Source organism: Salvia splendens, chromosome 9 (assembly GCF_004379255.2).
Source record: "Salvia splendens isolate huo1 chromosome 9, SspV2, whole genome shotgun sequence".
Classification (NCBI taxonomy): Eukaryota; Viridiplantae; Streptophyta; class Magnoliopsida; order Lamiales; family Lamiaceae; genus Salvia; species Salvia splendens.
In genome coordinates this window covers 9,304,308-9,322,484 of record NC_056040.1, presented here as the reverse complement: position 1 = coordinate 9,322,484, position 18,177 = coordinate 9,304,308, and the positions used below count along the sequence as shown (strand labels likewise).

General features: G+C 34.9%; 3 protein-coding genes and 1 long non-coding RNA gene across 6 annotated transcripts; all 4 read left to right on the top strand.

Annotated features, from left to right (window-relative positions):
• The first annotated feature begins 1,612 nt into the window (after nucleotides 1-1,612).
• On the top strand, nucleotides 1,613-2,180 carry LOC121748329. The gene is made up of 3 exons (XR_006039463.1): nucleotides 1,613-1,673; nucleotides 1,894-1,965; nucleotides 2,057-2,180. It is a non-coding gene; the product is annotated as an uncharacterized LOC121748329 (long non-coding RNA).
• Nucleotides 2,181-3,680: 1,500 nt separating this feature from the next.
• LOC121748958 (ubiquitin carboxyl-terminal hydrolase 3-like) lies at nucleotides 3,681-9,274 on the top strand. Its single transcript, XM_042143550.1, has 9 exons — nucleotides 3,681-3,828; nucleotides 4,161-4,292; nucleotides 4,448-4,486; nucleotides 5,308-5,413; nucleotides 6,540-6,598; nucleotides 6,670-6,744; nucleotides 7,897-7,945; nucleotides 8,692-8,768; nucleotides 8,993-9,274. The coding sequence occupies exons 1-9, from the start codon at nucleotides 3,766-3,768 to the stop codon at nucleotides 9,083-9,085; spliced, it is 693 nt and encodes a 230-aa protein (XP_041999484.1). The 5' UTR covers nucleotides 3,681-3,765; the 3' UTR covers nucleotides 9,086-9,274.
• Nucleotides 9,275-10,871: 1,597 nt separating this feature from the next.
• Nucleotides 10,872-14,659, top strand: LOC121746420 (microtubule-associated protein RP/EB family member 1B-like). 3 transcript variants are annotated; one of them, XM_042140247.1, is made up of 9 exons: nucleotides 11,071-11,193; nucleotides 12,158-12,226; nucleotides 12,646-12,714; nucleotides 12,798-12,884; nucleotides 13,117-13,223; nucleotides 13,311-13,456; nucleotides 13,529-13,599; nucleotides 13,914-14,027; nucleotides 14,324-14,659. In XM_042140247.1, exons 3-9 carry the CDS (start codon nucleotides 12,673-12,675, stop codon nucleotides 14,462-14,464), a joined length of 708 nt encoding a protein of 235 aa, XP_041996181.1. In that variant the 5' UTR covers nucleotides 11,071-11,193; nucleotides 12,158-12,226; nucleotides 12,646-12,672; the 3' UTR covers nucleotides 14,465-14,659. The 3 variants fall into 3 exon arrangements, with proteins under 3 accessions (XP_041996179.1, XP_041996180.1, XP_041996181.1); XM_042140245.1 differs by lacking the exon at nucleotides 12,158-12,226 and having other exon boundaries at nucleotides 10,872-11,193; XM_042140246.1 differs by lacking the exon at nucleotides 12,158-12,226 and having other exon boundaries at nucleotides 10,872-11,193; nucleotides 13,914-14,059; nucleotides 14,324-14,456.
• A 421-nt stretch (nucleotides 14,660-15,080) lies between these two features.
• Nucleotides 15,081-17,885, top strand: LOC121746563 (succinate dehydrogenase subunit 5, mitochondrial-like). The gene is made up of 4 exons (XM_042140448.1): nucleotides 15,081-15,364; nucleotides 16,565-16,875; nucleotides 16,949-17,134; nucleotides 17,661-17,885. The coding sequence occupies exons 1-4, from the start codon at nucleotides 15,202-15,204 to the stop codon at nucleotides 17,715-17,717; spliced, it is 717 nt and encodes a 238-aa protein (XP_041996382.1). The 5' UTR covers nucleotides 15,081-15,201; the 3' UTR covers nucleotides 17,718-17,885.
• Nucleotides 17,886-18,177: the final 292 nt, after the last annotated feature.

The window sequence follows — 18,177 nt, the reverse complement described above, 5'->3', positions numbered from 1 at the left end:
TAATCTTGTAATTCATTCCAAACTAATGGCCAAATTAGTAAAGCTGAATTAAAGATTCAAGTTATTGTTCAAAACTTCAAATTGTGTATTGCAGTCCGATTAACCCGAGGCTTTGCTCGATTAATTATCCATTCGGGCCTAATCATTTAATCAAAATATACCCAACAAATTTTAATTTTTTTGAAGGCCCAATTCGATTCCACTAGTCGTATGTGGGTCGCTCGACGTCGCTAATTTGTTCACTTTCCCTCACTTTCCAATTACAGCTGTATTCTTTTAGTATTTTCTATCCTTCTTTTAATTCAACTATATAAAAAATAAATGAATAGACAGTTCAAAATAAATTAGTTAAAACACGGGCATGGATTAAGAAAATCTAGATGCATAATATCCTAAACACAAGTTGGTTAGACCATGCTACCCACTAATGATGGCGGCATAGTCAAACTTTATTCTTCTATTATGGATATTTCATATCTGCTGGCATAATCTTCTGTCTCTCTCTCTCTCTCTCCATATATAACCATGAGCCCAACTTAATTGTTTCTAATTTAACTAATTAATTAATCTCAGAGTAGCTGTCGATCATCACCACCTTCTTGAACGATTGTTTAACCAAATCATTAGGATTGATTAGTCAAAGTCAACTATATTCTAAATACCTCGAAAGTCAACCCTCATACCTCCCTAAGAAAACACCTCCCACTCTTTATTTTGACTTGGTCGAATATCACTGACATAAATATTTGTTGGTATAATCCGAATAACTTCAGTATTTCTGTCTAAAATCAGATCTCTAGCTCCATGGCCACCCACTCTTTTTTCTCTCTTACCATCTTCTTCCTAATATTCTTGATTTCTGCTAACGGTAAACATAGCTAGTTTATTATGTACGTACATTAATTTTATGTGTAATTGAGTTCATGCTGCTGTTTATGGGAAATTCAGGTAGATCATTGCAGAAGAGTGAAATCATCAATCTCTCGCATTTTACATCATCAACCGCCAATGCCAAAATCAAAGCAGTTTCCCGCGCAACTAGTACCTCTTACACCACTAATTACAACGATGGTTAATTTTTCTCTATTTATTGTTTCATTAGATGCATGCATGCTATCCTCAATTCCATATTTTGTATCTTCACATTCAAGTTATCACTAACAACTTGAAATTCATTTTTTATTGTTATTAAATTACTAATGTTGCAATGGTTTATTGATGTAGTATTGGGGTTGGGTGTATTAGTCTCACAATTCCCATCTCTGCTACAAACCACTCTGGATCCTTGCGTTTCTCCCATTTGGGATTGGATTGAATGCAATTCTGATCCAACACCACGTGTAATTGCTCTGTAAGAATTTCAATAATCAAATCTCTATTTTTTTTAAAAAAAAATTCTTACTATTTGAAATAATGAATTTTCATCTCTGGAAATTTCAGGAATCTCAATAACAGAATGCTATATGGCCAGCTATATGACTTCAGTTCTATGGATGCTCTTCGGAGAATGTAAAAAATACACCATTTTATTTTTAAGTTTTTACCTTTTCCTATTTGAATAAATTCACACATGTATATATAATCACATCCTTCAACTACAGTGACATGTCTCAAAACTTTATTTTTGGAAACATCCCCTCCTTCCTTGGCACACTTCCAGATCTTCAAGAACTGTAAGTCAATTAATTAAACCATCATCATACAATATATTCTTAATTATTTATTTTTGAGTGTTTTTTATCATGTAATTAATCTTCATCTATGTATGTTAACCTAAATGAAATAATTGCTCCATTTCCAGATAGAGCATAATCATTTGATTGGTAAAAATAATAAGATTTGCATGTAGTATCACATTATTATTCGTCATTTAATTTGGTTTGTGATGCACAGGAACTTGGCAAGTAATTATTTCGAAGGAGCAGTACCAGACTCAGTAGCATGCAACAAGAACTTAAACTTAACGTAAGCCAAAGCAATAAAAAAAAAAAACAAATCCATTTATTTCCATCTTAATTAATTTTGATCCTTTAACAAAATTTTGCATGAACGGCAGTCTTGTTGGTAATAACTTCTTGACATCCATGGCTTGTTCGAAGTCCAACAAATCTCCTTCTTCGTCAGCAAACGTAGGAGGCGGATTCCAAGTTCCGTCAGGCTCAAGAAAAACAAAAAAGAAGAGTAATATGGGTGCAATATTGGGCGGCACGATCTCAGCATTCGTAGTTTTCTGGGCTGCTGTTGGAGGTTATGCTATGCATCGTCACAAAGCCAATGCAGCAGCTGCTGTTGCGGATGCCAACAAAGGTACTCATCTTTTTTAGTTTTACTAGTTTATCTAATTACATCTAATTTGAAATATTTATATGTGTGGTTGTTTTTGAAGGACCTAATGCTGCAGATGTGCCCATGGAAGAAGAGTTGCCCAAGAATGCTCATCCAACCGAAATCAACCCAACATATTCATAAACCCCTTCTTTTTATTTCTTTTTCTTTTTCGGTTACGAATTCAACAACTTTAATTTCCCTTTTGATCTAATTTTTTGTTTTACATGTGGATTTTTTTCTATTTAAATTTCAATTTCTTGTATTCTAGTTTAATTTATTAATCATGATTGATAGATTAGTCAGGCTAAAGAACCCACGAATCTTAGTTGCGTGATATGGAGTAATATTTATAAATTAATTTAATTATTATGACTAGACAAACTACCTTCATTAGATCATCAATAATAAACTAAAATTACCTTAAACTGTTACTAACATCGATAACAAATAACAGTTTAAACATATGAAGATAAATTAAACATACTGCACTGACATGTTCAAGATGAATAAGATGTTGGCAAAGCATATTTTGCAACTTGATCAACCTCCTTTGTACATTATTTTAATCGTTTATCACAGTATTCCTGAACTGCTTGTAGACGAGACATTTAAACCAAGAAATCAATTCATAAAGGGCGGTGGATCGGTGGTGAAAGTTTCAGAATTATGCTTTCAAATTATCAGATATGCGTTTCAACATTTGTGTTTCAAATCTTACGTGAGCTAGTTTGGTCCGTTCATAAATTTTATGAGGAAAATAATAAGAAAAATAAGAGGAAAAAAGAGAAAAAAACAAAAAAAACATCCAAAAAATTTGCGTGCCTCGATCACATATTCTAAAAGGTCAACGAATTTAATCTTATATTTTGAAAGGTCCGTGAATTTAATCCTATATTTTGAAAGGTCAGTGAATTTGATCTCATATTCAAAAATTTCTCCATTGTCACGGGAGTAGAAGGTATTCTTCATAGAAATCCATCCAATCGTAAGCACACTCTAATTCAAAATTTTGGGATAATTTGATTGGATCATGATTATGTGTAACTAATTAAGCTAAACTCGCAATTTTACATATGTAAAAATTAATGTCATAATTGACTAAATGTATTAATGACGTTTTTAAATATCTGAATGTTTTGTTCGCATGATACATAATTTCCCTTAAATTGTAGACTATGATACGACGGAAAAAAATGTTAAAGTTGATACAATTGGCCATTATGAAAAGACATACCAGAATTTGGGCAAACTTATATTTTTTTTCACTTACCCTTTGTAGTTTTACAAATATTGATTATTTATAGATAATATCCCAATTAAAAATATTATTCTAAGATTAAAAAAAAACTCCTATTTTTTCAGCATATAAACAAACCAAGCCAAAAACCCAGAGCAAACAGCAAACCCAAAAACCTGAAAAAGAGAAGGAAAAGAAAAATGGCGACACCTTCTTCGAAGAGATGGCTTCCTCTTGAAGCTAACCCTGATGTTATGAACCAGGTATTCGTGTTCACTTTTTATTTATTTTTTTGTAGAAATTTTTATTTAAATTTTGTTTTAGGCACTATAAGCTATGTAGTTGTAGATTTTTTTATTCGTTTCTATTCCTTAACAATTTGATATGTTCTGAAAGTTTGAATTTGGGTGTTTGGAGTAAAATAGATCTTGATAGTGGATCATCTATGTATTAAAATTACCAAAACACGATGAGATGAATTGTGGAAAGATGAAAAAACTACTAAAGAAATAGAAAAAAAAAGATTGAGAAACGGTGTTATGGAGATTTAGTATTTTATTCTGTGTTATTGAAGAATGTTAATTGCGATGAGCAGTTTATTTGGGGACTTGGTGTTTCCCCGGAGGAGGCAGAGTGCTTTGATGTTTATGGACTTGATGAAGATCTCTTGGCGATGGTTCCACAACCTGTACTCGCTGTGTTGTTCCTCTACCCCATTACGAAAAAGGTAAATTTACACATTGAGAAATTTCTAATTAAATTGGGATTCACTAATGGCATTACATTGGAAGCTCAAACACTTGCTTAAAATCCATTTTTTTTGTTTAAATGTGATAGTTGTATTTCTGCATATATATATATGACAATACTGTTTTTGTACAGAGTGAGGAAGAGAGGATTCAACAAGATAGTTCGACAAAGGTAGTTACTACTGCCTCAATGTCATATCAAGAGCTTATTGTTTTGGCCTAGTTTTTTTTTCTCAGTTACCTGTGAATGGGGTGAGTCATAGTTTTTAAAAAAAGAATTGGAAGTTAAGTAGTTGCTGAGATATCATGCTTACAATTGCATTTACAATTTCCTGATCTGCAGATTTTTTTAACCTAATAATATCATGTCTCTGCAGTCTGTTTCTTAATTATAAGCATGTGTTAATAATTAGTTTCCCTAGTGCTCTAGGCCATTCCTGGACTGCAATCTTGGAAATATATTATAAAAGTGTCAAGAATCATGTGTCTATGGAACTCAGACTGCAATGTTGAACGTAAAAATTTAACTGTTTATAAATCGTTTGCTGGATGCTGGACGTATAAATAATTTAAAGCTAGTGGGTGATTGGAATTCAGGTGAAAGAACATATTATAAAGACATCTACTGGTTGATGGAACTCACTGTAGACTCTAGAAATGCAATCACAAGGACTTCGAGTAGGCTAGTAGCATTGCCCGCATCCCATTTGTTATCTTTCTAACTGTACTTGCAGTTTTTCACTCTAAACCATAAGAAACATAGTCTTATGAATGGTGCTACTACAGAGTACAGATTTGAATGAATCACAAGTTTTAGATCATTTACTTAACCAGGCTCTATAATTTGTAAACTCACATTCAATAATTAGTTTCCTGAAAATTATTTGTTTGTGTTGGTAATATGCACCCATATTCTTGTTATGTTATGTATACTACTATATGTCCTGATTGCTTTCTGATAATTGTATCTACAATTTATGTGGGCTCTTACAGGAATCTAGTGGTGGGCCTTACTTTATGAAGCAAACTGTAGGAAATGCCTGTGGAACTGTTGGACTTCTTCATGCTGTCGGCAATGTAACTTCTGAGATAAAACTTGGTAAGCTATAGGGTTCCAAATGGCCTTCTTTGTGATTATTTTCATGCTATGAGGAGTTCTATGAACCTTGTGTGGACTCTAACCTAATATTTGTACTTTGCCTGAAAAGTCGTCTGCTTTGATTGAGCTTTTGAGTCTTGACGTTCAAACAGCTTTTGCAGTTTGCACAGTGTAAAATGTGGGTAATGCCACTTTTAGATCATATCTGCTAAGAAGTATTGCTCAGTAGACCCTTTTTAAGCTTCTAGATGGTCAAGTGACTTAAATTAGGGAAGCTATTAGGTGGTTCCCGACCCCTTTTCTTCATATGTGTCCTTGATTACATAGCCTGATTATAAACAACTCCTGGAGAGTTGACATATTTATGATCCATTTCTTGTCTGAAAACCAAGGAAACCAAGAATCAAAGGATTGAACAGACAACCTATACTAAAAGATAATTGTATCATCTCTCATATGAGATATGGGAGGTGCTATTCTGTAGGGACGTCCATTCAGCTTTAAACCAGCTGATTAGAACCAAAAGGTTGTAGCCCGAAATGTATTTGAGCCTTTTGGCCTGAGGAGGCAGTCTGGTTGGCCTGATTGGGTTCCGTACTGGCTGCTTTTAATGTTTGGTGATAACTTTCTTTGGAAAAATCTGATTCATGAATAGTCAGAGGCATTGGAGAGACAACTCAACAATAAGGGATGGTGATCATTTCAGTGGGTGTCAATAGGCAATTTATAAATATGCTAACATTTATTGTAACTCGTCAGCCCAACCGGCAAGTTCGAAAAGTGAAGTTATAGGGTTAGGTCCAATTATTTTCTCTAGCTCAAACCCAATTGAACCGAACAGCATAGCGCCATAGACTCAGTGCCTCAATTACTGGATAGAAATCAAGTAGGTTGCCCAATTTATATCCCTATATGGTGACTACTGACTAATTGTCGAGTTGATGGTGAGGTTAAGAGTATTCATGCTTCGCTTTAATTTCCTCTCTCTCAGGGCTCAGGAATGTGTAATATCTTCAAGAAAAGTATTAAAATATTTTCAAATGTGCATGCTTTAAGTTTCTTCCATGAACTTTGATATGCCATGTTTAGGTTGTCAGTTGCCTGTTTTGATTGTGTTGTTTTCCAGTTGAGGGGTCTTACCTGGACAAATTCTTCAAGGCTACTGCAAATATGGATGCGTCACAGGTCAGTGTGCACCTTGCCATCTTCTCTGTCTTCACTTCCATCTAATATTTCTAAACTAAATGAATCTGCAGCGTGCGACATTCCTTGAAAATGATAGAGAAATGGAAGACGCACATTCAGTTGCAGCGATTGCTGGTGAAACTGAGGTTAGAGTTGGACATTTGCATGAAATTTAATGACCTCTAATGTTTCTGTTTTTGTTTCTATTATTGTTTCTGTTTTTTGTTTTTGTTTCCTTTTTTTTCTTAATCAACAATTTCACGTTCAGTTAACAATGTGACTTGTTAATTGAATTGATGAACCAACTTTTTTTATTTAACTCATAATGTACTGTCCATAAGGTATTATAGTTTCCATTCTAGCATGATCTAATATTTTGTGCATTTAGTGGAATATCTTTCAAATATAGATGAATTCCTTTTCCACTATAGTTTCATTAAATGGGTTGTTCAGTCTTTGACTCATAACCTGGCGCAGTTTCTCCATTTCCCTTAGAAGTTGGGAGCTCACAATCACTTCAAGAATTTCATGTAGTGGTGGTAAAGGAATGACTGTTAGTTACAGTGCATACTATGTGTGTGCATGACCAACATGTAAGAACACTACTTGTTAGAGAGATAATGTGGCTGCTACTCGAAAGGGACAGAATATATCGAGCAAGACAGAAAATGAACATAGAACACATGAAATATTTTAGATATAAACTGAACGACAGAAACTTAAAGAACAGTATAATCATCTTACGAGTCCCTACGGAAACTACCGCCCTACACTACTTTTTCCAAGACCCATAGATATTCTAATGAGGAGCTATTTATAATACCATTGAAGAAGACTCACTACTCATAACAAACAAAGACTCTTAAACCAAATAAACTCTAGGGGACTCTAGGAGATAAACTTATCTCTAACAAACTCAAACTCTAAGAGATAAACTTATCTCTAACAAACTAATAGCTAAACTCCTAAAACAGTAAACATCTAAAAGATAAAGCAGAACAGGGAACAAATCAATGAATATTGCAGAAAATTGATCAGTATCACTTGTGTTTTCTGTGCACACTCTAGATCTGTTTAAATGTGACTTGAGATGTTGAATGCACAAATTATATTTATTTCTTGAAGAAAATAATTTACAAGATATAGTTTGCGTTAATTCTCAATAACAAAACTGAGTCATAGAATTTTCTCAGGAAGCATTTGAATCTTAACCCCAGTTTTGTTTATGTTTAATTATGAGTTTGTATTATAATATGGATCAAGAAACTAAGAATCTTGTTATCCCTTCAATTTGACAGGCATCAGATGATGTTGACACACATTTTATCTGCTTTACATGTGTAGATGGTAAATCTCTCTCTCTCTCACTTTCTGTTCAATTATTATGAATTCAATTAGTAAAATTGTATTGTTGCGATTTTAGTCCACACCATCAAGCTTATGTAGGGAAGACTGAAGTACTGGCTCACTTAATACAAAAATGCAGAACCAAGCATATATATATATGCAGAACCAAGCATACAAAGGTCATTCTTAATACAAAAATGCAGAACCAAGCATACAAAGGTCATTTTTAAGTCATCATAAGCTTATTTTTACGCCATTATAGTAATGATGACATAAAATGATCTTAACATGACCTCAAACCCGAATTTTATAATATGATCTAAAACTACTTTATAATGACCCTCCGTGTTTTTATTTAATTATTGACCATTAGATTGTCAAATCTCATGGTCAGGATTTGGTCTGGATTTTGTTAATTTCATTGAGCTGATAACTATATTCCTTGGGATTAACCTAGATGTTGAGTAGCACCAGCTCCAAGAAAAACTACTGGTTATTTTGACGCTGTACAACATTGCTAATTGACAAGGTTCAATGTCTTCATGCTATATGGTAGTTTGAGTGGGAGCAGAGTCAAATTGAGTGTCTCCAGCATAGCATAGTGCACACTGCTATAATCTTGGATTGGTTAATCAACAAATCTGGATAGGCCCTTCCTTCTCGCTATTGATTTTTTTCACTTGAGGCTGCAATGAGTGAGAACAAATCAACCATATTTGATATGCATTCAATACTTAATTTTATAGGACAACTGTATGAGCTCGATGGAAGGAGGGCTGGGCCTATTTCACATGGCGCATCTTCGAGTAACACCATATTGCAGGTAGTGTTATTCATTTCTTCCATTCCTCTATGATCTCTGATCTCTGCTTGTGGTAATAATGGAAAGCTGACCACAATTAGCTTCTTTTGTAGTTTAACCTTTCTAGACACTATCATGAGGTGTTGTGGTTTAGCAACCGATGCTGCTTGTATTCCTCTTTGTTTGATGCTCCTATTTCACTGTCCCTTGTCATGTTGGTTATTGATTTGCACTTTTGAATACAGGATGCTGCTAAAGTAATTCAAAAGTTTATCCAGAAAAACCCTGATTCAATCAACTTCAATGTTATTGCTATTTCGAAGAAAACTGGAGCATAGAGATGTTTCAAAGAGTGATGTGTTGGTAGGAACAGAGACTTTAACTTGCATGTGGTTATGAACCCAGAGCTTCTTTTTTTTTGATGAATAAATAAATTAAGTAAAACTGAAACCCTTGTTTACACATACACTCTAGCATACCAGAGCTTCTATTACTATATGAATGCCGTAGTTTGCATTTTCCATTGATATGGTCCTCTTTCCATTCTTAATAAAGCAATCATTTTCCGTTTTTTACTTCTTGTTTTATCCATTCCTAAGGTTTGGGTTAGGGTATCTATGCTGTTTAAATTTAGAAAATTTAAAATATCAATAATAATTTTTATTATATTAGTATCAATCTAAATATATAAAATAAAATAAATAATGCTAAATGCTCATATATCAACAATTAGCATCATGAAACTCATGGCTGACTAAGTAAGATATGTAGTACAACTCAAACTAAAAAATACTCCACTAATTAAAAGACGATGGATTATCATACTGAAACGTGTAATTTAGAAAAAAATGATTTGATGAATTGTTGGTTAATTAAACTTTGATTTATCTTGAAGTATTAAATATGATTTGAAAATTTACACGATACCTCAAAACCAAACTTAAAAATGACGTGTTCACCTTATCATTTTAGAAATGCCCGGTTTTAATTCTCGCAAGATTTGGGATACTGTTTAAATGGGTAATGAAAGGTGTTATAACATGTTTAGTATCCAAGAATAAGCCTCCAGATATGCATATGAAGTTACTGTATCCATACACTGTTCACGATGAAATGTCTACTCTGTCCCTCTTGAATTCACAAATTTAGTTCTTGCTGCTCTAAATTCTTTTCCTCCACGAAGAAATTGCAACAGAGATATTCTCAAATTTACCATAATCAACATCAAACTAATAACCACAATCAATGACTCATTCTCAATTGTTTAATCAACTCGACACCAATCTCCTCATCAAGCTCACCTCCCTCCACCGGAGCCTTGAATCTGTCTTGGATGAAGAGTTTTCCGGCGTCTCAAAATTTTGGATGAATCTTACAAGGAATTTTGTCGAGGATCGTCGGTTATAAGTGGAGAGGCGACACCGCCTCAGTGCTGCCGGAGCTTTTGGGATGAGCTCAGCATCGCCGCGATCTTCTTCTTGGGCTCCCGGTTCTCCTCTCCGGATTTGCGGCGGCATTCTTGCTCGTAACCCTCACGTGGCGCGCCTTTAGCTACTCTGGGTTCCTTCTTGATAGTGTCCGCCGACAAGGAAAGCGGAGCAATAGCTTAGGGATTTTCGAGTTTGACATAATTTGGGGAAAATACAGCTTTTTGGTGGGGAACGAAAATGAGGGGGTAAAGTGTAATCTCACCTTCATTTCTGGTGTTCCAAGATATAAAAACCACCTCTGAGCCAGTATTTGAAATTTGGCATATCATGAACAAACAGTGCGGGCCGTGTTTTGTATATTAGGCTTCACAGTTTATAACTTAAAAGGTGAACACCCATATTTCACCAGTTTTGAGCCGAAAACTGGCCAAAACCGACAAAGTGAACGAGCCCTAGTTTGGATGCAAATCGGTTCATAGATAGAGCCCAAATAACTCAATCCTTTATCCACAATATTTTTGATATTCCAATTTTAGAAAATAATTTATCTATGCAATTCAATAGTCGTCATTCAATTTGAATTAAAAATACCAACGGACGTATCTTTTTAAACTTGAAATAAAAATAGCAACAAATCCTACTCACTCACGTGTTTTTTTGAATTACAAACCAAGGTTTCTTCATTGGAATCATATTTCTTAATTTGAATTAGAAAGATACCAAGGCTTAAGCTCTCTCTCTCTCTCTCTCTCTCTCTTCCTGTTCTCTCTCTAAACGAGTTCACTCTAACCAAATTATATACTGGATACCTGCATTTGCATGTTGAAATCTGGAATTAGCTTTGGAGAATTTCGAGAGGGGTTGTTCCTTTGCTTTCTGATACTTGAATTCCCTTTTCAACTAGAAAAATGGCAGCAAACATAGGGATTATGGATAGTGCATACTTCGTTGGGAGAAATGAGATCCTTGGCTGGATCAATGACAGACTTCAGCTCAATCTAACTCGTATTGAAGAGGTAAAATGAAATATATTGGCAATGTGTGAAGAAAACCTATTTTGAGATTTGCTTTTTCCGCTAACTATTTTGTAAAGTTATTTCTATGCTCCTATGTATTTCTTCATTTGATTATGCGTGTGCTGGCTGATATTGTTTGTTTACAGTGGTTTGGTAGAAATTATTGCAGTCGAGTTTTCGCCTTGTGTCCAATTCTGAAGTAATTTGGTTTAATTCATAAATTAGGAGACGGAAATATGTAGATTTAGTCGAATTTCTTGTGATAATTTTACCATTTTGTTAATGTATTGTTTTGGAGGCTGTTGTTGAAGCTGTTGGTTAAAAATATGATCGAGAAATATACTGTAGAACTTTTTGAGGATTTTATTCTATTTTAAAATGCGTAGTCAAACAAAGAAGTACCTGTTTGTGTAGGTCCAAGTTACATAGATTATCTGCACTAACCAAGCTTCTTTCATGCTTCTAATCAAGCTCTATATTTTCATCATATCATGTAAATGCTAGGAAGCATTTGCAGGTTGAACTAGATGTGGTGCAATACTTTTGATTCAGGGACATTTAGTTGTGCAAAATCATCTAATAAGCTAACCTTCTATATAGATTGTGGTACTCTCTTGCCATTTCATTGTTGCTTTGCGAGGACTGCTATCTGGATTTACACTGATAAATCATGTGACACACTGTACCAAACAAATTGTGAATGCTGCTTTAATTCTGAGTATTATGTCTATGGTAAAAAGCCAACATATATCTCTCATTGCAGATTGGCAACATATGTTGATTGGTAGTATTATTCTTTGTTTTAATCTATCTCTACTGTGATATCCAAAGATGATTTTGTTTTACAATTGATCTTTCTAGATGTTTACGTATTAAATCAATAAAGTTCAACTGCTTTCGAAAATGTGTTGCTTAGTTCACTTTTCAGTGCATGACACAAATTAACTGCAAATTTTGTTGGCAGATAAAATACAGATGATCTGGTATTTGGATACTGGAAACTAGTATCTTGCATTTACCACAATCTATCAGAGTATGGCTGTTTGTGTTAGTGGACCGAACAATCAGCATTGCATATATATCAACCTACCATTAGAAGTTCTCCCTGTTCATTTTGTAGAGGAGAGCCTGTTAGCAGCGGAAACTTTGATAAATCTTCCTATCAGTGGCTAGGATGCAATCACTGACGTTTGTAATGAAGCTCATTTAAAGCATATTTTACAGAAGTAACTGAACCGAAGGAAGAATAACTCCTTTTTTATGTAGTACTAATTTGGATAATGTATATCTATTATCTGTACATGTAGAAATATGTATATAGGAACACAAATATATATTAACACCGCCTTTTTCTATCATCTTGTGTAAGATTATCTGTGAATGCTACATGTCCTTTTTCGTTGACTGAAGAGTTACGCCTGCTATGTTCTCACTATATGTGTATCCATACAGGCTGCATCTGGGGCTGTGCAATGTCAGATGATGGACATGGCTCACCCAGGAATTGTTCCTATGCACAAGGTGATGACTTCATTATCCCACTTTCTCCTGTTTTTGCTCATGTCCCACAATGTTGAGGTATTTCTGACATCATTCAATTGTAGGTGAACTTTGATGGTAAGACTGAATATGATTTCATCCAGAATTACAAAGTGCTTCAGGATGTTTTTGCAAAACTCAAAATTGATAAGGTACTCCTTTGCGTTGTGCACTTATTCTGTTTAATTTTGTTTTCCATCTAATTTAGGATTACTACTATGAGATTGAGAACACATAAACACACTTTCCAATTATTAATAAGCTTCATTTAACCTTTCTTGCCATGTTTTATTGGAGTGTAAAGTCTTTGGTACTACCACAATTCCAGCATATTCTACATGAAAATGACATTACTTTTCTTATTTCACTTTTTAATTGTTGCAGCATATTGAGGTCAACAGACTCGTCAAAGCGAGAACATTGGACAACTTGGAGTTCCTGCAATGGCTGAAACGCTATTGTGATTCTGTAAATGGGGGCCTAATGAATGAGTAACCACCTCCTTTAACTGCTGATTTTAGATTCCACCTAACTGAAATTAGTCAATGAATCACACATTCTTTTTCTTGAGTTTCCAGGAATTACAATCCTGTAGAGCGCAGAACCAAAGGTGGTAATAGAAGTGTAAGGGGTTCCCTGAAGAACTCTAAGTCATTACAAACGAACAACTCTGTGAACTCCAGCTCATGCGATGCAGATCAAGTGGCTCTTAGAAGTAGTACAAGTAATAACTCTATTCTTTTTCCCATTTTCTTTGTAACTTAAGCGTTCATGCTCAACAAATTCTGACCTTCAGGCACTGGCGTGAAGCATATGAAGCCCGGGGCCAATGATACCTCGTCCAAGGTCCAATCAATGACCAAGGAGGTAATACCAGTGGACTTTTTTTCGCACACTATTTTCTATAATGTTGCTATTGGCCTTATCAATTTCAGCTTGTGTATCAATAGAAAACATCTTCACGTGACATTTTCCTGCCAGTCTCATGTTCTGGAGATAGATATCCTTGCTCTGTACAATGATCTACTCAAATAATCTGTAGTTGTATTATTTTTCTTGGCCATCCCTTTGCAAATTTTCTGCTATTTATGTTTGACAAACGATCTTGTAAATCCAGTTTTTATCATTGCTTTCTTAAACTTTGATGTTTTGCTTTGTTTGATGATGTTATGTAATTTCAGATAACTGATCTCAAAGTTTCAGTCAATCTATTGGAAAAGGAAAGAGACTTCTACTTTGCCAAATTACGTGATGTGGAAGTGCTTTGTCAGGCTCCCGAGTTAGAAAATCTTCCAGTAAGCACTCCTTAGCACAATCACATTTTCAGGTACTAGTGTACTATACTTGTTACACGACACAAACCCAGTAGTTATTTTTGAACTTTCAGCTTGTGCTGTATATGTTTAGTTAACACGGCCTCATAATCACAAACACCCTTCTACCAGTCAACTACCGTCGTTGTGACTGTGTGATGCACATTTGAGTCGAGAAGCTTAAAAAGTTTGTGTAACAACATAGTTACCATGATGTCATCTATCCTTGTTCTCTTTTCTAAACCAATACCTAACTCATTGGTATATGCATGTTGCAGATGGCTGTAGCAATAAGGAAGATTCTATATGCTGCAGACGAGAACAAGGACGCACTTGCAGAGGCTCAAGAAATAGCGTCTGAACTGATGAATGCAGAGCAAACTGGGTTATCCGATGATAGCGTGAAAAGTGAAAACTAACTCAGAGTAGTTTTAAAGGTGACATGGAAGAAAGGATGCCAATTCTCTTAATTGCATCATTCTAGTTCAGTAAATCTGCTGAATTTGGAAAGCATTTGTAACTTTTGTTGGAAATTTGTGTGGCATTTTGTTCTACAATTTATGACAATTTCTGGAATTCTGGTTTCTTATTAATGAACTTTCGTCTTTGACCAATTTGATATCCAAAGTGTATGAAACATCTGAATCAATTTCTCGATGATAAAAATACTTTTTTATGCTACTTAAGTTCAAATTGTCATTTTTTTCGAATGGAACGGTATTGTTTTTAAAATACCTTACTTAAGATTAATTTTGAAATTTTTATCTTAGTGTAATGTTGCGGTAGACATGATAGAATTTTGATCCTACAATTATAGTATTAAAGTATTTAACCTTTTGTATTTTGAACTTTAGTTGTTTAATTGGTCAGAAAAAAACACGTCTTTGTAAAACTCTCGTACAAATTTAGTACTGTAATTAATAATTTTGAATGATGAATTACTAATAAAGTTTCAATAAAATGTGCCTTAAAAAAGCTAATTTAATGGAGTAATTGCAAATTCGCATTAGTAAAATTACTTACTAATAATATTGAAGCGTAGAAATAAACCTTGAGAATACAAGTGTAAAATCAAATCGACTCCAAAAGCTCGCGACATCTTAAATTGATAAATTCGACCATCAAGCCGAGCATTGAGGTTCAATTGAGGAAAGATATGGAGAAAATGATGTTGGTGAGATCGTTGAGCCGGTTAATCGTGCGCAGATCTCAAGTGTTTTCATCCTCCGCCGCCGTCGCAGCCAGCGCCGCCGCCAACCAAAAAATCCGCCACCTCCACTTCTCGTCTCCGTCAGTCCCCTCTTCTTCTCCGAATCAAAGTAATTATCTTTTTATTTGATTTTTTTGTTTTGGATTATCTGTGTTGAAATTGAGGCCTGTTATTGTTCTATCTCGATATGGGCGATGGATATAGCAATTCTCTTGGTAATCTGTTGGTTTTCATTTCTGTGTTGCTTTTAGTAATATTTCAGCGTTTTTTGGTGGCGATTATAATGAGATATCGTTTTGCGATTGCTATGTTTCCAGTAACAGGCGCAATAGGGTTTTCTAGATTTTTTAATCGAAAAGAGATGGGCTTAGTTTAGCTATAGCCGGATTCCTTCCCATTGTTTAAGTGCATAAGCAGTTTATCGCTAATGAAGAGTGAACTAACGAAATTGTTAATTTCTATTCATATTGCTCTTGAGTTTTGTAAGAAGCAAAAAGAAATAGCAGTAGGAAATTTCTGCATTATGTTCCAAAATCTGTATGTGAACTGAAACCTCTATGAGCTGATTTTTGTATGTGTTTTTAATCAATGATTTATCTCGTACTCTAAGGAAGAAGGCGAAGGAAGTGTTTCCATTCCCATGCTTAGTTCCCTACAACTTGTTATTTTTTGCTTCTGTTTTCATTCTGCAACATTCACTCCACTGGTATTAGTGTTGGATATCTTCTATTTATAGATATTAGTGGACATGATGCACATGGATATAGTTTTACAGAACATGGTCTAGGGTGGTGAAATCGGGATAATTTTTGGGTGGACACTGATCGTACTATGGCCTACTTGCATCTCTCTCTAATAGAAAGGATGCGCAGGGAAAATTGATTCATTTGTCATGATTGTAATACATACTGTTTAAGCAGACCCAGTTATGATAGTATTTTCTTGACTATTCCTTTTCCGATACTCCCTCCGTCCTCCCAACTAAGTCGAGACAAAACTTTTGGGCATGGATCTTAAGAAATTGTGATGAAAAGTAGGAGAGAGGAATAAAGTAGGAAAGATAAAGAGAGAGTAAAGTAGATGGTGGAATAATGTAAGAGTGATTGGATGTTTTGTTTTTTGTTAAAAGGGAAATGACTCAAAGAGGAATAAACTTAGTTAGGACATCCCAAAGAGGAATACGACTCAACTTAGTTGGGACGGAGGGAGTATGTTTTATAAGCTGTTTCTATGGCTATCTTCACCTAGATTAACAGATTCTTTTTTTGGTGCATGCCACTTATGTACTTTTGGTATTTCTCACCTATAGATTTCCAGCATCCTTTTGCACAACACCTAGGCGGTATTCGCTCTTTCAGTCACGATATTTCCAATTTCCCTGCGATTGAGGACCCGCAGATTAAACGCGCCTTTAAAGACTTGATGGCTACAAACTGGGATGACCTCTCACCAGCAGTCGTCCATGACGTGAAGAATGCATTATCCAAGAGTACTGAAGATAAATCTGCCCAAGATGCCCTGAAAGATGTTTTCCGAGCAGCAGAGGCTGTTGAGGAATTTACAGGGATTGTCATGTCTCTGAAAATGGAATTAGATGATGCTATTGGGCTCAGTGGCGAGGTAATATGGATTATGATGGTTTTGATTCTGTAGTATGTTTCCTGGTTGTGTCTGATAATCAAGTTTTTGGCAGAACGTGAGACCACTGCCAGAAGACTATCAGAAGGCAATTAAGACACTCTTCAGCAGATACAATGACTATTTGGCTGCATTTGAGCCAAAAGAAACCTATTTGAAGAAGAAAGTCGAGACAGAGTTGGGATCAAAGATGATATACTTGAAAATGAGGTGCGGTGGCCTTGAAGCTGACTGGGCAAAGGTATAATTCCTCTTTCATATTTATTGATGCAAAAACTTGAGTTTTTTCGTAATTTGTCCAATTAACATTTCATCACTTATGGTTTTTTATGAGCCTTGTAAAGTTGTAAACAACCAAATTACTTTTTAATATAAAAGGGAAAACGGAAAAACTTGTTGCTGATGATAGTGGAGCATACAGTCAATTACTATCACATAGGTATGATATCATTTTGATGATTTTCCTCCAGCAGAGATATGCACTCATATGCTTCTTCTCTTTGGGAAGTAAAATAATTTATTTGTAAGCCTGAATGGTTAGGTAAATCTGAAATCAGGAGCTAGCCACACCCACTTGTAGGAATTTTAGCTTCCACCATTCTTGTCAATTAGCTCGAGGTTAAGGATTGAGTTTCTGGCACAAAATATTTGTTTCCTGCAAATATTATTACTGATCTCACAATCGGAAACCCTGTCACTGCTTAAAAACGTGAATTATTGTTCCACTCATTAATCTTATCTTTGCTTTTCTTTTCATCAAATTGCAGGTTACAGTCCTCGGAACTTCTGGACTCTCTGGTTCTTATGTTGAGCAACGAGCATGAACTTCAGAAGACAGGTCACGAAATATCTGCTTCGTGTTTATGTGCAATTTTTAAACAGTTGCAGTTAAAAAAGGTTTCTTCTGCCATTCGGTTTCTTGTAACTTGTATGCTGAAACTTGTCGTACCATCAAGTTGGTCTAATAAAAATTATGGCAAACTTCTATGCTCTCTGATGCTGTTTTGATTATTCCGAGTTTGTGTTTGATTGGATTATCAAGTTTTTTTAGTTACATCTTCATATTAGTGTTGCATTTGAAAAGAATCAATAACACCTTTTGTGTTCTAGTCTCCCAGAGTGAAGTTCTTGATGATTCTTCCCCGCGTTTATATATGGCTTATTTGTATATTAAAATAACTATCTTTTATCCATTTCGATTAGTTAAAAACCAAATTTTGAACTAAATACTACTATAAGGTATTAATATTTGAGGGTATGAACGTGGAGGAGGCATAAGCGACC

Coding starts and splice junctions, on each gene's coding strand:
- LOC121748958 (XM_042143550.1), top strand. CDS start 3,766: ATGGCGACACCTTCTTCGAAGAGATGGCTTCCTCTTGAAGCTAACCCT. Junction 4,293..4,447: donor TCTACCCCATTACGAAAAAG/GTAAATTTACAC, acceptor GTTTTTGTACAG/AGTGAGGAAGAGAGGATTCA. Junction 6,599..6,669: donor CAAATATGGATGCGTCACAG/GTCAGTGTGCAC, acceptor ATGAATCTGCAG/CGTGCGACATTCCTTGAAAA.
- LOC121746420 (XM_042140245.1), top strand. CDS start 11,086: ATGGCAGCAAACATAGGGATTATGGATAGTGCATACTTCGTTGGGAGA. Junction 11,194..12,645: donor ATCTAACTCGTATTGAAGAG/GTAAAATGAAAT, acceptor GTATCCATACAG/GCTGCATCTGGGGCTGTGCA. Junction 12,885..13,116: donor CAAAACTCAAAATTGATAAG/GTACTCCTTTGC, acceptor TAATTGTTGCAG/CATATTGAGGTCAACAGACT.
- LOC121746563 (XM_042140448.1), top strand. CDS start 15,202: ATGGAGAAAATGATGTTGGTGAGATCGTTGAGCCGGTTAATCGTGCGC. Junction 15,365..16,564: donor CTCTTCTTCTCCGAATCAAA/GTAATTATCTTT, acceptor TCTCACCTATAG/ATTTCCAGCATCCTTTTGCA. Junction 17,135..17,660: donor TTGAAGCTGACTGGGCAAAG/GTATAATTCCTC, acceptor ATCAAATTGCAG/GTTACAGTCCTCGGAACTTC.